Source organism: Eumetopias jubatus, unplaced genomic scaffold (assembly GCF_037043125.1).
Source record: "Eumetopias jubatus isolate StellerSeaLion01/CBP00866 unplaced genomic scaffold, mEumJub1_p1.0 scaffold_15, whole genome shotgun sequence".
In the NCBI taxonomy this organism is placed as follows: domain Eukaryota; kingdom Metazoa; phylum Chordata; class Mammalia; order Carnivora; family Otariidae; genus Eumetopias; species Eumetopias jubatus.
The window spans coordinates 60,492,217-60,509,446 of NW_028274821.1; the positions used below are offsets into that span (position 1 = coordinate 60,492,217).

The following is a 17,230-nucleotide window of genomic DNA, read 5'->3' on the forward strand; positions in this document are numbered from 1 at the left end:
AAATTGTTAGTGTGATGAACAGAATGTTTACTTAGTTTCTAAGTAAACCTGCCCACAAAATAAGGGGCAGGTACAAAGGGAAAAGAGTAACTTTACAGCTGAGAAAACTATAAGGCGTGTAAGTGGTCAAAGTTACTATAACCAGTACACCTACTAGGATACAATGAGCATCATATCTGTGATATTCCTGCCAAAGACCCATAACCTGAAACTAATCACTTGGAAACGTTCGACAAATCCAGACCGAGGGACATTCTACAAAACAACTGGCCTATAATCTTTAAAATTTTAAACTAATAGAGGAACTGTTCTGGGTTGAAGGAAACTGAAGAGTGATGAAAACTAAACGCAACCTGTGTTTTGGAACAGGTTCTTTCTGCTATAAAAACTTTATTGGGACAATTGGTGACGTCATTAGTTGAGTCTTGAAAGAAGGCAATGTGGATAACAGAGATGAGACGACTTGAGTTCTTGTCCTTCAAAAATACCCTCCTTTGAGTCCAGGTTCCAAAGGTCCTGCTTTGGCCCTTCTGCTGTGGTATCTGCCCTGGTCCCACACAACCCTTCAGGCGCAGGCGGAGTGTCGCGCCTCGGAGGAGAGGACTGTGGTCCCGAGGGGGCGGAAGCCCCGCCTCTCCATGAGGAGGGGCGGGGCGAAGAGTGGGCGGGGATGGCGCTCCTCCTCCCTCAGGGGAAGATCGAATAGGGGGGCGGTGTCAGGTGGGGCGGAGCGACGCCGTCTCCGCACGCGCGAGGCGGTGCCGGTTAGGCCACGCCTCTTCCGCCGCGCAGCTCAGCCACCGCGTGTGGACGGCTCTCGCGGTTGGGCCCTGGTTTCTCCAAACTCTTAACCTTGGTGTCCGGACTGGCGAGATGGCGGCGGAGGTGTTGCCGCGTGCGAGGTGGCTGTACTGTGGGGAGCCCGACGAGAGCCAGAGAGCAGTACTGGGTAAAGACTGCGGAGCCGGAGCAGAGTTCTCCATAGCTCCCTCCCCTTCATTCCGTTGGTATGCCTCTACGGTCCTCCTGCCCCTCTCGGGCCCCTTTCCCAGCTGGGCCCAGACCCCCACCAGTCTCCTCCACTACTTGGGGCTTGGCCAGGGTGCCTTTGTCATCCCACCATCTTGCTGTCACCACTTTCCAGCTGGATGAAGACGTCCCAGGCACCCTTCCCCCCAGGGCTGTACCGTCATCCCCTCACCCACTCACACCTGCCCCGCTTCTCTCCACCGGGCAGTGAGAGACAGTCCCCTGTCTCTCTCGGTCTGGGCTAAGCCTCAGCTCTATTCCCTTAGTTATTTCCTTCTGTCGCAGCCTTCCCCAGCACTGCCCTAACTTCCTCATCTCCTCTTCCTAACTGGACCAGGACCTCCTTCAGGTCAGGACCTGGGCTTCCCTACCATTCCCATTCCTTCAATCACTCCCTCCCAACCCTCCCTACCATACACTGTGGGTCCTTCTACTTTCATCTCATTCTTGGGCTGCAATCTTACAGTCCAGTTCTCCAATGGGAAGCTGCAGAATCCAGGCAACATGCGTTTTACTTTGTACAAGAGTAATGACTCCACAAACCCCAGGAAGAAGAGTCAGCGGATCCTAGTAAGTGCCACAGTGGCCAGTTGCCTCCACTCTGCAGGTCTCTGGAGGCCTTAGAGGCCCTTGGGTGTGGGTGGATGTGGGAGGGAGTGAGAGGAGAAAAGGGAGATAGCAAATGAGCCTTTGAAGAACTCCTGTGAGTCCCAGCAGGTTGGGGTATGGGGACAGGTTCCATTCAGTTATGTACTTTTGGTGACGTGACGGCCTTTCCTTGATTTGTTCATTCAGCAAGAGTTTACTGAGCACCCACTGTGGCCCGGTGCTGTAAGCTGCAAGGGAAACAGCTAAATCGGACCTGGCCCCACGCCGAGGGAGCTCCTACTCTAGAGCAGGGTTTCTCAGCCTCGGCACTATTGACATTCTGACCCAGACAATTCTTTGTTGTGGGCCAGACCGGTGCATCGTAGGATGTTCAGCAGCTTCCCCGGTCTCTAACCACTAGATATCAGTAGCACCTCCTCTTTGTGACACCCAGAATGTCAGACACTCCCACATGTCCCCCAAGGGGATTTGCCAGGTTGAGAACCACTGCTTTATAGAGGTGAGAACTGGTTTTTTGAGTTCAGTAACTCATACAAGCAGACAAGCTCAGAGCCTGGGGGAGGGAGAGCGAGCTCAGTCAGAGAAGTCTCTTCTTGCCAGAAGGCCTTCCTGGGGGAGGGTCTGGCTGGCCAAGCTGAGCTCTGAAGGATGGAGGACAGTTTGACAGCTGAGGTTTCATATTCCAAGTGAAGAGGATAGCAAGGGCAAACATAGGGAAGCAGGAAAAGCTTGGCTGTGATTGAGGAATGAATAAGCCCTTTCCGTAGTCCTGCCAGCATATAAGGAGTAGTCATGGGAGAGATGGGTGAAGAAGTTCAGGAAGGACTTGAACTTTGGGCCCAGGAGGTTGCTGGCAGAACCATTTTATTGCATGCCTCTAAGTGCTGGGAGCCCAGGACCTGTCTCCCAAGGCCTGCGGTGCAGCTCCCACAAGAACTTTTCAGACCAGCTAGAAGCTGGCACTATCTGGGGCTTCCCTTTCAAAAGTCCTCTTGTCTTTCTCCCAGGGACACCGAGGATTCACTTGGATAGTGGGGCTGGATCATCTCCCAGAGGCTCTCTAGTTCTAATCCACTGCGGGTTGGATTCTAAAGCTTTTGCAAATGTGGGAAAGGGGGTCAAGATGCTTAATACGTTTCAACATTGGTTGTAGTGGTGCTTTTTCCCTTTACATTTTAGGCAGCTGAAACAGACAGACTTTCCTACGTGGGAAACAATTTTGGGACTGGAGCTCTCAAATGCAACACTCTGTGCAGGTAGGGACCGGGGAAGGGATGCGAGAAGGGGAGGATAGTGATGGTGAGCCTGGCACTGCTGTTTTTGGTCTTTATTTTAGGGGCAGTAGGGGGAATCTGGAGAGGTTTACCATGTCCCTGTGTTCCCAGATCCAGGGACCCTCACACCAGCATGCAGACATGCCTGAAAAGAAAAAATGAGTTACATTTGTTGGATTTCCTAAAACCTCATGCATTTGTAATTTTCTTTAAGATAATTTTTTAGGGGCACCTGGCTGGCTCAGTTAGTGGAGCATGCGACTCTTGATCTTGGGGCTGTGAGTTTGAGCCCCACGTTGGGAATAGAGATTGCTTAAAAAAATCTTAAAGAAATAATAAAATTTTTAGTTGAGATATAATATAACCTGACATTAGTTTCAGGTGTACAACATAACCATTAGATATTTGTATATGTTGCAAAACGGTCACCACAATAAGCAGTCACCCATTACCACACAGAGTTACAATTTTTTTCTTGTGGTGAGAACTTTTAAGATTTACTCTCTTAGCAACTTTCAAATACACAATATTGTTAACTACAGTCACCATCCTGCACATTACATCCCCAGGGCTTATTTTGTAACTGAAAGTACCTTTGGTCACCTTCGTTACTTTGCAATATTCTTTATAACAACTGTCTTGTTCCCAAAAGGTGGCCTTCTCCACTTACTTGGAGCGTGTGATCAATAGGCCAAAGCTTGCCAGAAGTTTCTGCTGGAACTAACAAGAAAGGATTTGGTAGTGTCAAAAGCTCCGGGGTTTCCATACAGCTCTACCATTGATCAGCTGGCTTTGGGCAACTCTGCCCTTCACTAACCCCCAGACTCCCCCTCGGTGCAATGAAGATTGTCCACCCGAACAGCCTGTAACTGTCAGGCGCTGGCGGAATGCAGACAGTGTCCCTCTGATAGTATCCAACAGTGAACCACAAAAAAGGCCCTTTCAAAGCCCCCATGGAACCACCCTGATGGACCTCAGATTAATTTTATATGCTTAAAACTGTTAACACCGTGGCATGCCTTTACGAAGATTCTCTAGTTCTCTAGTTCAGACTGGTCTTCTCCCCATAATTCCCAGTTTTACTTGTCTTTGCCTCCATAAAATTTGTGTGTGCAATAAATGCTAGTGTAATTCTAGATTCTTATATCCCCAAAGGGTTTCCCACTACTAGGGCAGTGAGCCCAAATGTAATTGGCTACCAGAATCACCTGGTAGCTTTTTTTTTTTCCCCTTCCAGAACTACGTCATGAACTCCCTCCCTCCTTCCCTCCTTTCCCTCTTATGTTAAGAATTGCTGCTGTCGGGGATTACTGTTACTCAGCAGCAAATGTTGTGTTCCTCAAGTGTATTGGGGCAGAAGGACCAGTGAGAACTTTTAAGCAGGAGAAAGGAAGTTGGATAAACAATACGTTTTGAATAATCTATTGTCATTGGTATTATTCTTCCTTTATTCAGGCATTTTGTGGGAATTCTGAACAAGACCTCTGGCCAGATGGAGGTGTATGATGCTGAGTTGTTCAACATGCAGCCCCTGTTTTCAGGTAGGGCCCTGTCATAAAGGCTCACAAAAACACTGAATGTTTTAGGCTTGTTGGATGAGTTAGTTTTTGATTTGTAAAGCACATCTTGTAGTTATTTTTAAAAGGGTGTCTTCCTGCAAATATTTATTGATGACCTGCTATGCTCCAGGCACAAGTTAGGGGTTGGAGTACAGCAAACCAGACATAGGTCCTGTCCCTACAGTGTTTACAGATTTGAGATCAGAAAATAGTCTTCTGGAAGCATTCTCATTCTTGATCTCCTAAAGCACTTTTCTTTTGACTGCTGTGATTCAGTGATCCCTTACACTTGGCTTTCTATGATGTGTGCATTTGCCTCACCTCTTTGACGATGTTTTAATCACTTTTGTATCTCCCTAGCTGCTCAATAAATATTTTAATGAATAAAAAAAAAAATAGTCTTAGTTAAAGCCACTTGAGCAGTGATCAGAGCAGAGTATTGAAGGGCATGTCTGATATTTTTTTCATTCAGAGGCCTTTCTTAACTCTTCGTTGTTCTAGTTGGAGTAGAGGTTTTAGGGTCTCTAGTAGGTGATGGGAGTTACTGATGAGTTGGACAGTAATTTTCATGTTGAGGAGGAGTCTCTACACTTTTCTAATTTAGGAGGGGATCCATTTTTTTCCCTAATCCAGTGGGAGAGCTTGTACTGCTTCTCTGTGTTGGCATCTTAGAATGCTCAGGGCTAGAGTGGGATCTTCCAGAATGACAGGTGAGAGGGTCAGACTTAAGGGGCTCCTGTTCCCTAAATCTTAAATACTGAGAACCACCGTGGGGGAGGGTACAGATGAGGAAGGATTGTTAGGATCTTGGTAGATCTGCCTCATACCTTCCGAGGCAGTAGTCCAGCTTGATTCCCTCAGAGCAGTGGTGCCAGTCCTTTTAAGAATCTGAAGGACCTGGACCTACTTCCCAGAAATGTACGTAATATACAAGAATATATATGAGATTTTGCATATGATTGTAAAGGGCTCTTGAGTCCTGAAACCTATCTTTGACTTTCCTAGGGGTCCAGAGTCTATAGGTTAAGAATTCCTTGCTTTGCGAACAAATACAACTACATTTAAAGATTTTATTTATTTATTTGACAGAGAGAGAGACAGCAAGAGGGAACACAAGTAGGGGGGAGTTGGAGAGGGAGAAGCAGGCTTCCCGCCTAGCAGAGAGCCCATGCGGGGCTCGATCCCAGGACCCTGGGATCATGACCTGAGCTGAAGGCCGACGCTTAACTGACTGAGCCACCCAGGCGCCCAGCATTTGGAAGATAACTTAAATGTAGTTGTATTTGGGGGCGCCTGGGTGGCTCAGTCGTTAAGTGTCTACCTTCGGCTCAGGTCATGATCCAGGGTCCTGGGATGGAGTCCCATGTCGGGCTCCCTGCTCACCGGGGAGCCTGCTTCTCTCCCTGCCCCTCCCCCTGCTTGTGCTTTCTCTCTCAAATAAATAAATAAAATCTTAAAAAAAAAAAATTATCCTCCAAATGCTTTTCTGACTTCTAAGGAGGCAAATGAAATTGTTCATTAATCTGTTGATTAAACAAATTTTTGTTTTTACATGTAAAAAATTTGTAAGTAATGGTTTATTCTAGCCAGCATATATATTTATACATGCACACACATGCAACATTTATTAATTCCTTACTCTGCTAGGCACTGTTCTAAGCTCTTTTAATGCACAACATCATTTACTTCATGTAACAACCCTCTGGTGGTTTTATCAGTGACAAAACTGGCACAGACTTTGATGGGGACATGCTGCTGTTATGTATGTATATTATAATATAATAAAATATATAACATACAATTATATTAATACATAATTATAAGTGATATTTGTATTAATATATAATTACATACTAATATATTTATAATTACATAAGTAATAATAACATAACTTACATTAAGTTATGCTGAGTTATTATTATATTATGTTATGTTATATATATCTCATCTCGTCTCGTATATATGTATAGGAGCTGGGAGTGAAACTCAGACCAGGTCACTCTAGAGCTTATATTCCTGTCCACTAGATTGTACTGCCCCTGTGTGAATACTTTATGGGAGATTAGAGAGCTTCATGTAAGTAACACATACCTCACATTTATGCCTGCCTTTAGGTCTTTTATAAGGAAGGCAAAACTATTTATTGGAAAGAGCTGAGGACTTGGCTTATAGTTGTATCTCGGCCACTGCCTGGTGAACTGACCTGGGGCACATCATTTCTTTGGGAGGCTTTTTCCTTATTTGTAAAGTGAAGAGGTTGGGGCAGATGACCCCTTCATTTGACTCCTTAATTTATTCTCCGTATCCTCTAACTGTATAATAAAGCCACAGACTATATGTTCACAGGATCCATGATGTTAAACTCTGGGAAGTCCTGCAGTAAAGAAATCTGTTTTTCTTCGATTAACCCTGAAATAAATATTAATCACTCTTAAAACCTGTGGGCCTCACAGCTTGCTTTGTTCCCCCCTCTCTGTTTTTGCTTGTTTTGTGTTTTGATAGATGAATCAATTGAGAGTGAATCGACACAAGAGAGTGAGACCAAAACTTTTAGAGAAAAGGTAAGTGTGACCAAACTGAGACATGGGACCTGAAGCAGGTTTCTTAGACTTTGTGTTTCTCTGTCAGTAAAATGAGCTGGCTGAACACAGGGCTGTTCCCAGCTCATTTGGTCTGTGGTTCCCCAGACAGTCTACCTGCAAGGGGCTTCTCAGCCTCACAGAGCGCTCTCCTCCCATCTGGGACAGCTAGACGCAGCTCTGTGCCGGTGTTTGGAACCGGTTGTCTGGGCTGACATAGGTGTAGTGTAACAGTTGGTTTTGGATTTAATGCAAGTTTCAGAAAATACTGGTTGTAGCCTGGAAGCTCTCACATTAAAACAAAGTAAACTTCAGGATTTTCAGTGTAGGCGGTTCCTACAAAGCTCATCTCACCCCAGATGGCAAATTGATTGAGTCTTCAGCACTGGCTGGGGCACTGTATTGAGACAGCGAGAGGCTGTCTTCAGGCTCAGTGGGAGAGAGTGAGGGATTAGCGATGTCTGCTGCGGGTGTAGGGCTGGAAAATGGTAGGCTGTGTGCCGGATTTACCAGTCCTCTTTCTAGTGTAGGCTTTTCACTGTGCAAACGGGGACACGGTTGATTTGTAAACAGCCTGTGACAGTTTACAAAGCGAGTCCTTCAGATCCGTTACTACAGCAAGCCTGTGAGATAGAGAAGTATGATTCAGCCCAGTTTACAGGTGAGGTAATCCTGGCTCAGAAAGGCTGCGAGTTTCCCCACAGTCCCACAGCTAGGAGTAGCACCCAGCCTGTCCCTAGACAAACCAAATTTGTCTATGCACAGATGGATTCTTGCATCGAAGCCTTTGGAACCACCAAACAGAAGCGGGCTTTGAACTCCAGAAGAATGAACAGAGTTGGCAGTGAATCTCTGAATTGTGCCGTAGCTAAAGCTGCAGAGAATATTATTGATGCAAAGGGTGTAACTGGTAAGCAGCTGGGACTTGGGATAAGAGTCTGCTTATAGAGACAGCGTCCTCTTCTCTTGAGATCTTTTACCTGCCCCACAGATGGAAATAAAGGGCATCAGGGCTGGATTCCTAACTGACTCACTGAGTGCCTCCTTGGGGAACAGAGTCTGGAAATAGTAAGACACGTCTGCCCTCAGGAAGCCCCCAGTCAAGTAGAGGAGACCGGCGTGGGGACAGGTGTGTGTGTGTGCCAGGTCCTGGCCGCCAGGGTTGCAGCTGGTGGGGCGCAGAGGGGAAGCCCTCGGTCCCTGGGGGTCACAGGGAGGTTTGGGGCAAGAAACCTGATATGATGATGATGAACCTCTAGAGACAGTGCTTCACTTTGGGATCAGTGGACCTTTTTCTGTTCTTAAACTCAGCAGTAGCTTGAGCATTTAATTGTATTATTTAAAAACATGTTTATTGGGCGCCTGGGTGGCTCAGTTGGTTAAGCGACTGCCTTCAGCTCAGGTCATGATCCTGGAGTCCCGGGATCGAGTCCCACATCGGGCTACCTGCTCAGCAGGGAGTCTGCTTCTCCCTCTGACCCTCTTCCCTCTCGTGCTCTCTATCTCTCATTCTCTCTCTCTCAAATAAATAAATAAAATCTTTAAAAAAATAAAAACGTGTATACTGCTAAAATGCATTATAAGAACATAAGAGAAAGTTTACATAAGAGCAGTTTTTCTATTAAAATGGGATTTTAGGGACGCCTAGGTGGCTCAGTTGGTTAAGTGGACGACTCTTGATCTCAGCTCAGCTCAGGTCTTCATCTCAGGGTCCTGAGTCCAAACCGCCCATGAGGCTCCATGCTGGGGGTGGAGCCTCCCTAAAAATAAGTAAATTTAAAAAAAAGAGATTTTAGTAATTTTTAGAAAATCTTTTCAAACTCTATATTAATATTTTCCTATGTTTTCTTTCAGTATTTTCACAATTTTACTTTTTATATTAAAATCTTAATGAAAAAAATTTTTTTGGCATATGGTACAGACTAATTATTTTCCAGAGGATTAGCCAGCTGTCCCCAGCTCCATCCTTTTTTTTGTAGAAGATGATTTAAAAAGTCCTCCTCCTCCCTCCTCTGTGTTCTGTTCAGTTGTCCCTTCTGTTCCTGTGGCAGCACCAGGCTCTTTGGATTTCAGTAGCCTCATCTTCCAGCTTGTTTTCTGTTGGGGCAAATTCCTCCTTCCCTCCTTATTTTTCACAAACATTGGTTAGAGTAGCATGCCTTTTTTTTCCCAGGTGATCCTAAGAATTATTTTGTGAAATTCCCTCAAAATCCCATTGAGAATAAAATGGAGAGAATCAACATCTTTACAATACTGTTTTTTTATCCAGGAACGGAGAAATAATGTGTCTCCATTTATTTGAAAGCATAAGTAAATTTTTGAATTTTTTTGGTCAGTTTACTCTCAGCTGTCAAAGGACATTTAAAAAGAAAAGAAAGAGGGGCGCCTGCGTGGCTCAGTTGGTCGAGTGTCGGACTCGTGATTTAGGCTCAGATTATGATCTCAGGGTCCTGGGATCGAGCCCCACATCGGGCTCCCTGCTCAGCGGGGAGTCTGCTACTCCCTCTGCCCTCTGCCCTTCCCCCCACCCATGCTCGCTCACTCTCTCTCTCTCAAATAAATAAAATAAAACTTAAAAAAAAAAACCTTAAAAGAAAAAGAATTCCCTCATTTCCCATCATTTTACCAGATGAACTGTTAGAATGTTCTGTGCTCCTCTCTGTCCTCATCTATACGCTTTCTTAATTCTTATGTTGTTTTTCTTGTTGGGCTGTTCACAGTTTTATATTATGATTTTTTTTTTTAAGGTTTTATTTATTTGACAGACAGTGAGAGAGGGAACACAAGCAGGGGGAGTGGGAGAGGGAGAAGCAGGCTTCCTGCTGAGCGGGGGGCCCAACGCGGGGCTCGATCCCAGGACCCTGGGACCATGACCTGAGCCGAAGGCAGACGCTTAACGACTGAGCCACCCAAGCGCCCCAAGTTTTTTGTTTTTACTCACAATTTGTGGAGAAGTTTTCTGGAAGTTAAGCCATGAAAGGCTCTCTTCCTCACTTTAGCTTCTCTTGTATTGTAAATATTTATTAGCACAACTCTCCTGCCCAACTGCTGTCGGGTTACTTGAGGGGACCATGCTGTGTGCACCTTCTCGAGTGCCTGGTTAAGTATGTGTCATGAGTGGACATCGGCCTGGACCCATCAGCCTGGTCAGGCTGCATTGGCTGAAGCATTCAGATTGGGAGTTTTTGGACGAATTAATCTTGAGTGCATAAGTTGCAGAGTATTGGGGAACCTGAACCCCAACAGGATTATACCGACACTGTCTCTTCCTTTATTGAAAAGCTCTGGTCAATGATGCCATCCATGATGACCTGCAAGATGACTCCCTCTACCTTCCTCCCTGCCACGCTGATGCAGCCAAGCCTGAAGACGTGTATAAATTTGAAGACCGTATCCTTGTTGCAGTAGAAATACTGCTTTAGTTCAAAAGTTGGGAGATGCATACACGAGTGGGCAGACAGGCTCTCTGAGGATGTTGCTGGTCCCATGATGCTCACAGAAGCTACATCTAGACCTTTGCACTTGCCCCGGCGCTGTTGCTGGGAGGTCAGCTAGGCTTCCTCACTGAGGGAGTGGCCCTCAGCTCCTGAGCTTCAAGCCCATTCCTCGGCAAAGTGCCACATGCCCTCAGGCGCAGCCCTGTGGGGGGTCACTATGAGTAGTCAAATAAGACGTTTAAGTCAGCCCTAAGTCTCGGCTGACTGATTTGTAATAAGTAGAGCAGAGAATTGCCCTACTTGTGGGTCTAGTCGGAAGGAAAATGCCTGTAGTAGCTTTGTGATAAGCTGAGCAGGCAGAAAAGCTTTGGCAGGGAAGGGGCTCTGGGTTGGGAGTCTGGAGAAGCGAGTCCCTGCACTCAGCCCCGGTGTGTGCATTCTGTGTGATCTTCCCCCATCTGGGCCTCAGTTCTCCCATCTCTACCGTGGGGCTACTCGGAGACGAGCGAGCTAGTTGGATGTTTCCATTTTGGCCAGATTATGTTCTTGACCTGTCACTAGTTCTCTCCACCGCAGAGTATGAAGCTCTTCAGAGCCCATCGGAAGCTTTCAGGAATGTCTCATCGGAGGAAATACTGAAGATGATTGAAGAGAACAGGTACACCCCCCCCACCGGCCCCACCCCTTGGGTAGATGGAGTGTCTGGGGCAGTGATGTCAGAACATGACAGTAGTCAGACATGAAGTGGACCTTTAGGGGTGTCCGTCGGTGAGGACATGTCTTTTCAACATTTGAACATGAACAAGCCAGTGTTTTCTTGAAAATCTTTGGGCTTTCAGGCCTCTTGTCCCCAGGCTGTGGGTGGCATTCAAGGGAGAGAGAGGTGGCCTCTGTGTGGAGCCTGTGACTGAGGCCTTGTGGTCTGGAGCTTGGAACCGGGGCTGGCCCGTGTCCCCAGTGTTATGCTGGTAGTGATTGTCCCTGGTGGGGCCCAGGTGGTCGCCTGCGAGTAGGTGCCAGTGGAAGTGATGGTGCGCTGAGTGAGCTTTCATACACAAAGTTAAATTTATGGGGGCGCCTGGGGGTCTCAGTTGGTTAAGGGTCTGACTCTTGATTTCCGCTCAGGTCATGATCTCAGGGTCCCGAGGTTGAGCCCCGCTTCGGGCTCCACACTCAGCAGGAGTCTGCTTCCTTCGCTCTGCCCCTCCCTCTGCTCGTGCACGTGCTTTCTCTCTCAAATAAATAAATGTGGGGCGCCTGAGTGGCTCAGTAGTTGGGCATCTGCCTACGGCTTGGGTCATGATCCCAGGGTCCTGGGATCAAGCCCTGCATTGGGCTCCCTGCTCTGCGGGAAACCTGCTTCTCCCTCTCCCACTCCCCCTGCTTGTGTTCCCTCTCTCGCTGTCTCTCTCTCTCTGTCAAATAAATAAAATCTTTAAAAAAAATAATAAATCTTTAAAAAAAGTTAAATTTACACGTTTAAGTACTGTATATTTTAAAGAACTCAGATTATGTCCCATCTCCTTTGGCCCTTAAAGCAGCTTTTCTTTTATGATGATAGGGGAATTTTCTTGCTTTTGAATTTTTTCTTTTAATAATTTCATCTTGAGAAAATAAAAAATTGCCAACCCTAGGTTGGTTCCCTGATTTTTGAAAGTGCTTTTTTTTGTTGTTCAAGGATACGTTTCCAGAAAAGCTTATTCTTGGTTCTTGGTTGTCTTAATGTAATTGTGGCTCTGCAGCAGGTGCAGGAATGAGCTCTGGGCTGAGAGTCGAGAACTGAGTCCCTGAGCTCGGCCTGAGGTACTGTGTGATGTTCCCTTCTCTGAGCCTCAGTTTTCTTATCTGCAACATGAGGCCGCTGTAAGCTGATCTTGAAGAGCCTTCTTATCTCTATGAGTCTGGGATCCTCGTGGTGGTGGAACAGTACGTAAGGACAACAGCTAACACTGATGGAGCTCTTACATGTGCCGAGTACTGTTCTACCCGCTTTCCTTGCATTGGCTCATTTAATACAGAGAAAACCCCCCAGGGGGAGGCTACTATCTTTGACCTAAATTTTTAAGTGAAGATGATGTACAGAGATGTTTAAAGATAGACAGAAGGGAGCCTGGGTGGCTCAGTTGGTTAAGCATCTGCTTTCGGCCCAGGTCATGATCCTGGAGTCCCGGGATCGAGTCCCACATCAGGCTCCCTGCTCGGCGGGGAGTCTGCTTCTCCCTCTGACCCTCTTCCCTCTCGTGCTCTCTATCTCTCATTCTCTCTCTCTCAAATAAATAAATAAAATCTTTAAAAAAAAAAAAATAAATAAAGATAGACAGAAACTTGTCCAAGCCACTAAATGGCAGAGAGGGGGTTCAGACCCAGGCAGTCTGACCCACGAGCCTGTGGTCCAGACCACTGCATCATGATGGGGCAGCCTGTGGCCTGTGGGCCAGGTCCGGTCTGCTGCCTGTGAATGAAGCTCTATTGGAACACAGCCATGGCCGGTTGTTTGTGTATTATAATGCTGCTCTCGCAGTACGCTGGCCGCTTTGGGTACCTGCAGCAGAGACCATATGGGCCACAAAGCCCGAAATATTTCCTGACTAGCCCTTTAGTGCGTGAGCTCTGAAGCGTGCTCGCTGTGTTATGAGGAGCATTAGTGGGATGGCCCTTCCTCGACTGCTGAGCGTGTGTCAGCTGTGGGGGATGCCCACTGTTCTCATTGTGAGAGTGTGAAGTGCTCCTGACAGACTTGGTCTTACACATTCCTCCCTTGGCCCCGCCCCCCCCCCCCCCCCGTTTTAGCCACTGCTCCTTTGTCATAGAAGCGTTGAAGTCTTTGCCATCAGATGAGGAGAGCCGAGACCACCAGGCCCGATGCATATGGTTTCTGGACACACTCATGAAATTTCGAGCACAGAAAGTGATTAAGCGGAAAAGTAAGTCCATGGTAGACATTTTATTCTAGTTATTTTCAGCCTGTTATTTGTCTCTTAGACAAGCTCTGATGAGAAGAAAATGCATGTACTTGTCTAGATCTTTATTTCTGTGTAACAGTGAGGTTCCTATAGGCACTGCCAACATGCCGGGAGGATTGGCCCAGCCCTTTCCCCATCTGAAAGTGGGGACAGGCCGGGTTGTACAATTGTTCAGAGCTAACATTCACTACTTCTCTTCTGCATTGGGCAAAGTATAGTGTCCAGTCAAATCAAATGAAAATTTTAAGGGATGGTTGGACAAACATCAGTCTTGTGTGGAGAAAAATCGGCCTTGCTCTCGGGAAGTCTGGTGGCAAGGCTATGTTGTGTCAGCTCATTTCCCACTGAGAAAGAAGAGAGTCCATTTCCCCTGGTAACCCGTGTCACCTACAGCAAGGGCCACGGGGGGAGGGGGGTTGCCCTGCACTCGTATCTGTGCGGAGTTGGAAACCCACCTGTGGTTTTAGGCACAAGGTGGTGCCATCTTGTTACGGCGCTTGAGCTCCCGAGAGTCTGTATGTTGTCATTACTTGCTTGCTGCTAATTTTCACATTCCAGTCTCCCCTCCTTTCCGTCTCCCTGGGCTTGCACCACAGTCTTGTCGCATCTTACGAATTCTGCTGCTTTAGGCCTCACTGGAGTCTGTTTTTCCTTCTCACTGCTGCCCCATCACAGACGTCTGTCAGGGGCATGCGGCCTGCAGGCTGAAGCACCCCCGAGCGTGTTTGCATCGGGAAGTGGCTCTCCTGTTTCACGGGCCCCTGCTTCTCTTACCACATGGTTCTGTTCCTTGCGGTGGCACAGCTGTTGGGCTTCTTGTCCCAGCTCACGGAGGATGTGTGGTCCAAGGGTTTGGAAACAAAATGAGCAAACTCACCTTTGCGTTGCAGGTGCCCTGGGGCCTGGAGTCCCCCACATCATCAACACCAAACTGCTGAAGCACTTCACCTGCTTGACCTACAACAACGGCAGGTCTGGGACTGACCTCCGGGCTTCTGCCTTATAAAGGAGAAAGCGGGCGGGGAGGGTGGGACCAGAGCGTGCATTGGCTTCCATGTCCGCAGACACCACTGAGGAGAGCACTCAACGGCCCTTTGCAGGGGCCTGGGGTCAAGTCAGTTGAGAAAACCCTATATATTACATGCTCTGTCCCCCTTGGAGAAGCTCCCATTAGAGGCTCTGGGAAGTCCTGCCCTGGAGACTTCTTTCCAGGAACCCTTCCTCATAGCCTACAGAGCCAGTGTTCCGTGGGAAGACAGTGTAGCAGGAAAGGGCAGGCCATTGTAGGGGTTTGGGGAGAGGACCCCCAGCAGCACATCTGGCCTCTTTCTTGCCCTTTGCTTGGACTGTGTTTTCTGCTCTGAGTGTGCTTGGAAACATCATCAGCAACTGGGTTTGGGATGACTGTTCTCCCAGCAGCTTTGCTGAGCAGCAGGGACAGGCTCGGAGGGTCCTTGTCTTTGCGAGGCTCAAACTGTGCCTGGGGAAAGCATACGTGTGGGTTTCTCTGACCCACTTGGAGGGAACACTGAGGTTGGCTCACTGCTCCACTGTGTGTGAAGGCGTGGGCACCTTGACAAGACCAGGAATGGTGCTCAACTTTATTTTCTTCTCCCCAAGATGGGAAGACATTGAGTGTGCATGAGAACAGGCCTGGATGTTTTTATTTTGCTTTCGGAATAATCATCTTAGAGTTTAATGCTGTCTCTCCTTTACTGCCATTGCTTTTGTAGCCTCCGGAACTTAATTTCGGATTCTATGAAGGCAAAGATCACTGCATATGTAATCATACTTGCCTTGCACATAAGCGACTTCCAGATTGACCTGACTGTGTTACAGAGAGACTTGAAGCTCAGTGAGAGAAGGTGAGCACCACAGAATAACAAGCTCCGTGCAGGGTGCTTGATGTATTTCTAGTACTGCTGGAAAGCAGGACGCACCATCAAGGAAACTGGGGACATGTAGTATGGATGAGACTTGGGACCGGGGGACAGTTGTCAGTGCCTGAGTGAGTAAAGGGATGAGCAGCCAGACATGGAGTGCCTTGTCTGTTCGAGGCACAGTTTTAAGCCTGTGATGATCTCAGTGATTTCCCTACAAAACAACAGGAGAACCCTCGGTTCAGAGAAGTCAGTGACTTTCCCAGGCTCACACAACCAAGATGGGAAATAGTTGGGCTTCAAGCCTGAGCCTTCCCATAGCATTCTGTCCCTTTGTAACCAAGCAGTCTCGGAATTGCTGTCACTGGGGAGAGGGGGTCTGTATGGTCATGAGGGGTGGAGCCCAGGGCTGGAAGTTGTAAGAGACCCCAATCTCAGCTTAACAAAAAGAACTTTCTTTGAGTCAGATGGAAGGGATTGCCAGGTGAGGTGTTGGAAGCAAGGTGGGGCTGCCATTTGTCAGGGATATTACATGGGGACTTCTGTGACCCAGCAGCCCTGCTGAGCAGCAGGGACAGACTTGGAGGGTCCTGGGAGAGATGGCAGAGTTGTGGTCTTGGGCCCTTTCCAGGATTGCTAGGAGGGATTCAGACTAAGTAGGGAGCAGAACTTCTAGGATCGTGAACTGTGGGATATGTTGGCCTTTGTTGGTGATTTGGGGCCTCTGGTATCCAAGGCTCCCGGTGGTGTTCCAAGAGAGCCTGTGAGAATACCCTTGTCTGGATTCTTCTAGCAGTCCGTGGAGGGGTTATCCTGAGAGCTGTCCACAGAAGGTATTCTCACAGGCAGTGAGTTTGAAAATAAAAGAGCGATAAGATACTTGGAGCCTGTACAGGTTCTATACCAAAATGCTAGCAAGTGCCCAGTCCTGGTTATCAGAAGTAAACAAAGTTATTAATAGTGTCGAGATAGCCTGGTTTTCCATTACTTATATGGATATTTTCTGATGGCAAGACATTGAAATTTCCTTTGATGGCCCTGAGTTTTGTTTCCTTCTCTGCTTTCTCTGGTGGCCACGTTGGGGGTTCTGTCTTCGTGGCCAGGAGCGTGAATGTACTGCTCCCTCATGTCAAGCCTACTGAGAATACTCTCCCCCATTTGTTCTGTGTTTGTTCCTTAGGATGATTGAGATGGCGAAAGCCCTGAGGCTGCAGATCTCTAAAAGAAGGGTGTCTCTAGCAGCTGGTGGGGAAGAGAGTCACAAACTGGGCACTCTGTCCATCCCGCTGCCTCCAGCCCAGACCTCGGGACACCAGTCGAAGCGGAGGAGAATCACCTAGAAGCGTGCTTTCCACATAGAGCGTTTTGGCCACACACAGCCACTACTTCATTTCCATTTTTATTTTTACAGTGAGAAGGAAAAAGAAGCCTTGCTCTGGCGTGGGTATGAAGCCAGAAGGCAGCATCTAAAGTTGTGCTGGTCTTCAGCGGAAACGTAAAGTGATGGCCATGTTGGACTTGACCTCTCCTCTTTGGTGTTGCTGTGATTATGTGGCAGCTGATTCCTATGGGAGGGTGGGGCCTGGGGAAGTCAGAGTCTACAGATCTTACAGGCTGCACCCCATGCAGATCTAATGGGTAATTGTTAATAAAGAGAAACATGAAGTGCCGTGCTTAGCCTGGAAGGGCCATCAGAGTCCATGGTGAGGATACAGCCCAGCTGGGCTGGAAGAGGAGGCCTCGGGCTTGCTCAGTAGCTAGCTATGGGTCGCCTGTGCTGTGGGGCTGCCAGAGGAGGCCCATGAGTCTGAGGCTGCCGTCACAGTGGAGCCAAATCCAAGGAAGTGCTTAGCCCCGCCAGTCGCTCTGCCTGGCTCGGGCCACACACAGGGCAGGGGGC

At 47.7% G+C, this 17,230-nt stretch overlaps 1 protein-coding gene across 1 annotated transcript; it reads left to right on the forward strand.

The window, feature by feature from the left end:
• Positions 1-792: 792 nt before the first annotated feature.
• POLR1E (RNA polymerase I subunit E) lies at positions 793-16,995 on the forward strand. Its single transcript, XM_028108838.2, has 12 exons — positions 793-949; positions 1,496-1,599; positions 2,818-2,894; positions 4,368-4,453; positions 6,974-7,032; positions 7,816-7,960; positions 10,333-10,440; positions 11,049-11,145; positions 13,278-13,411; positions 14,341-14,422; positions 15,184-15,315; positions 16,511-16,995. The coding sequence occupies exons 1-12, from the start codon at positions 874-876 to the stop codon at positions 16,668-16,670; spliced, it is 1,260 nt and encodes a 419-aa protein (XP_027964639.1). The 5' UTR covers positions 793-873; the 3' UTR covers positions 16,671-16,995.
• Positions 16,996-17,230: the final 235 nt, after the last annotated feature.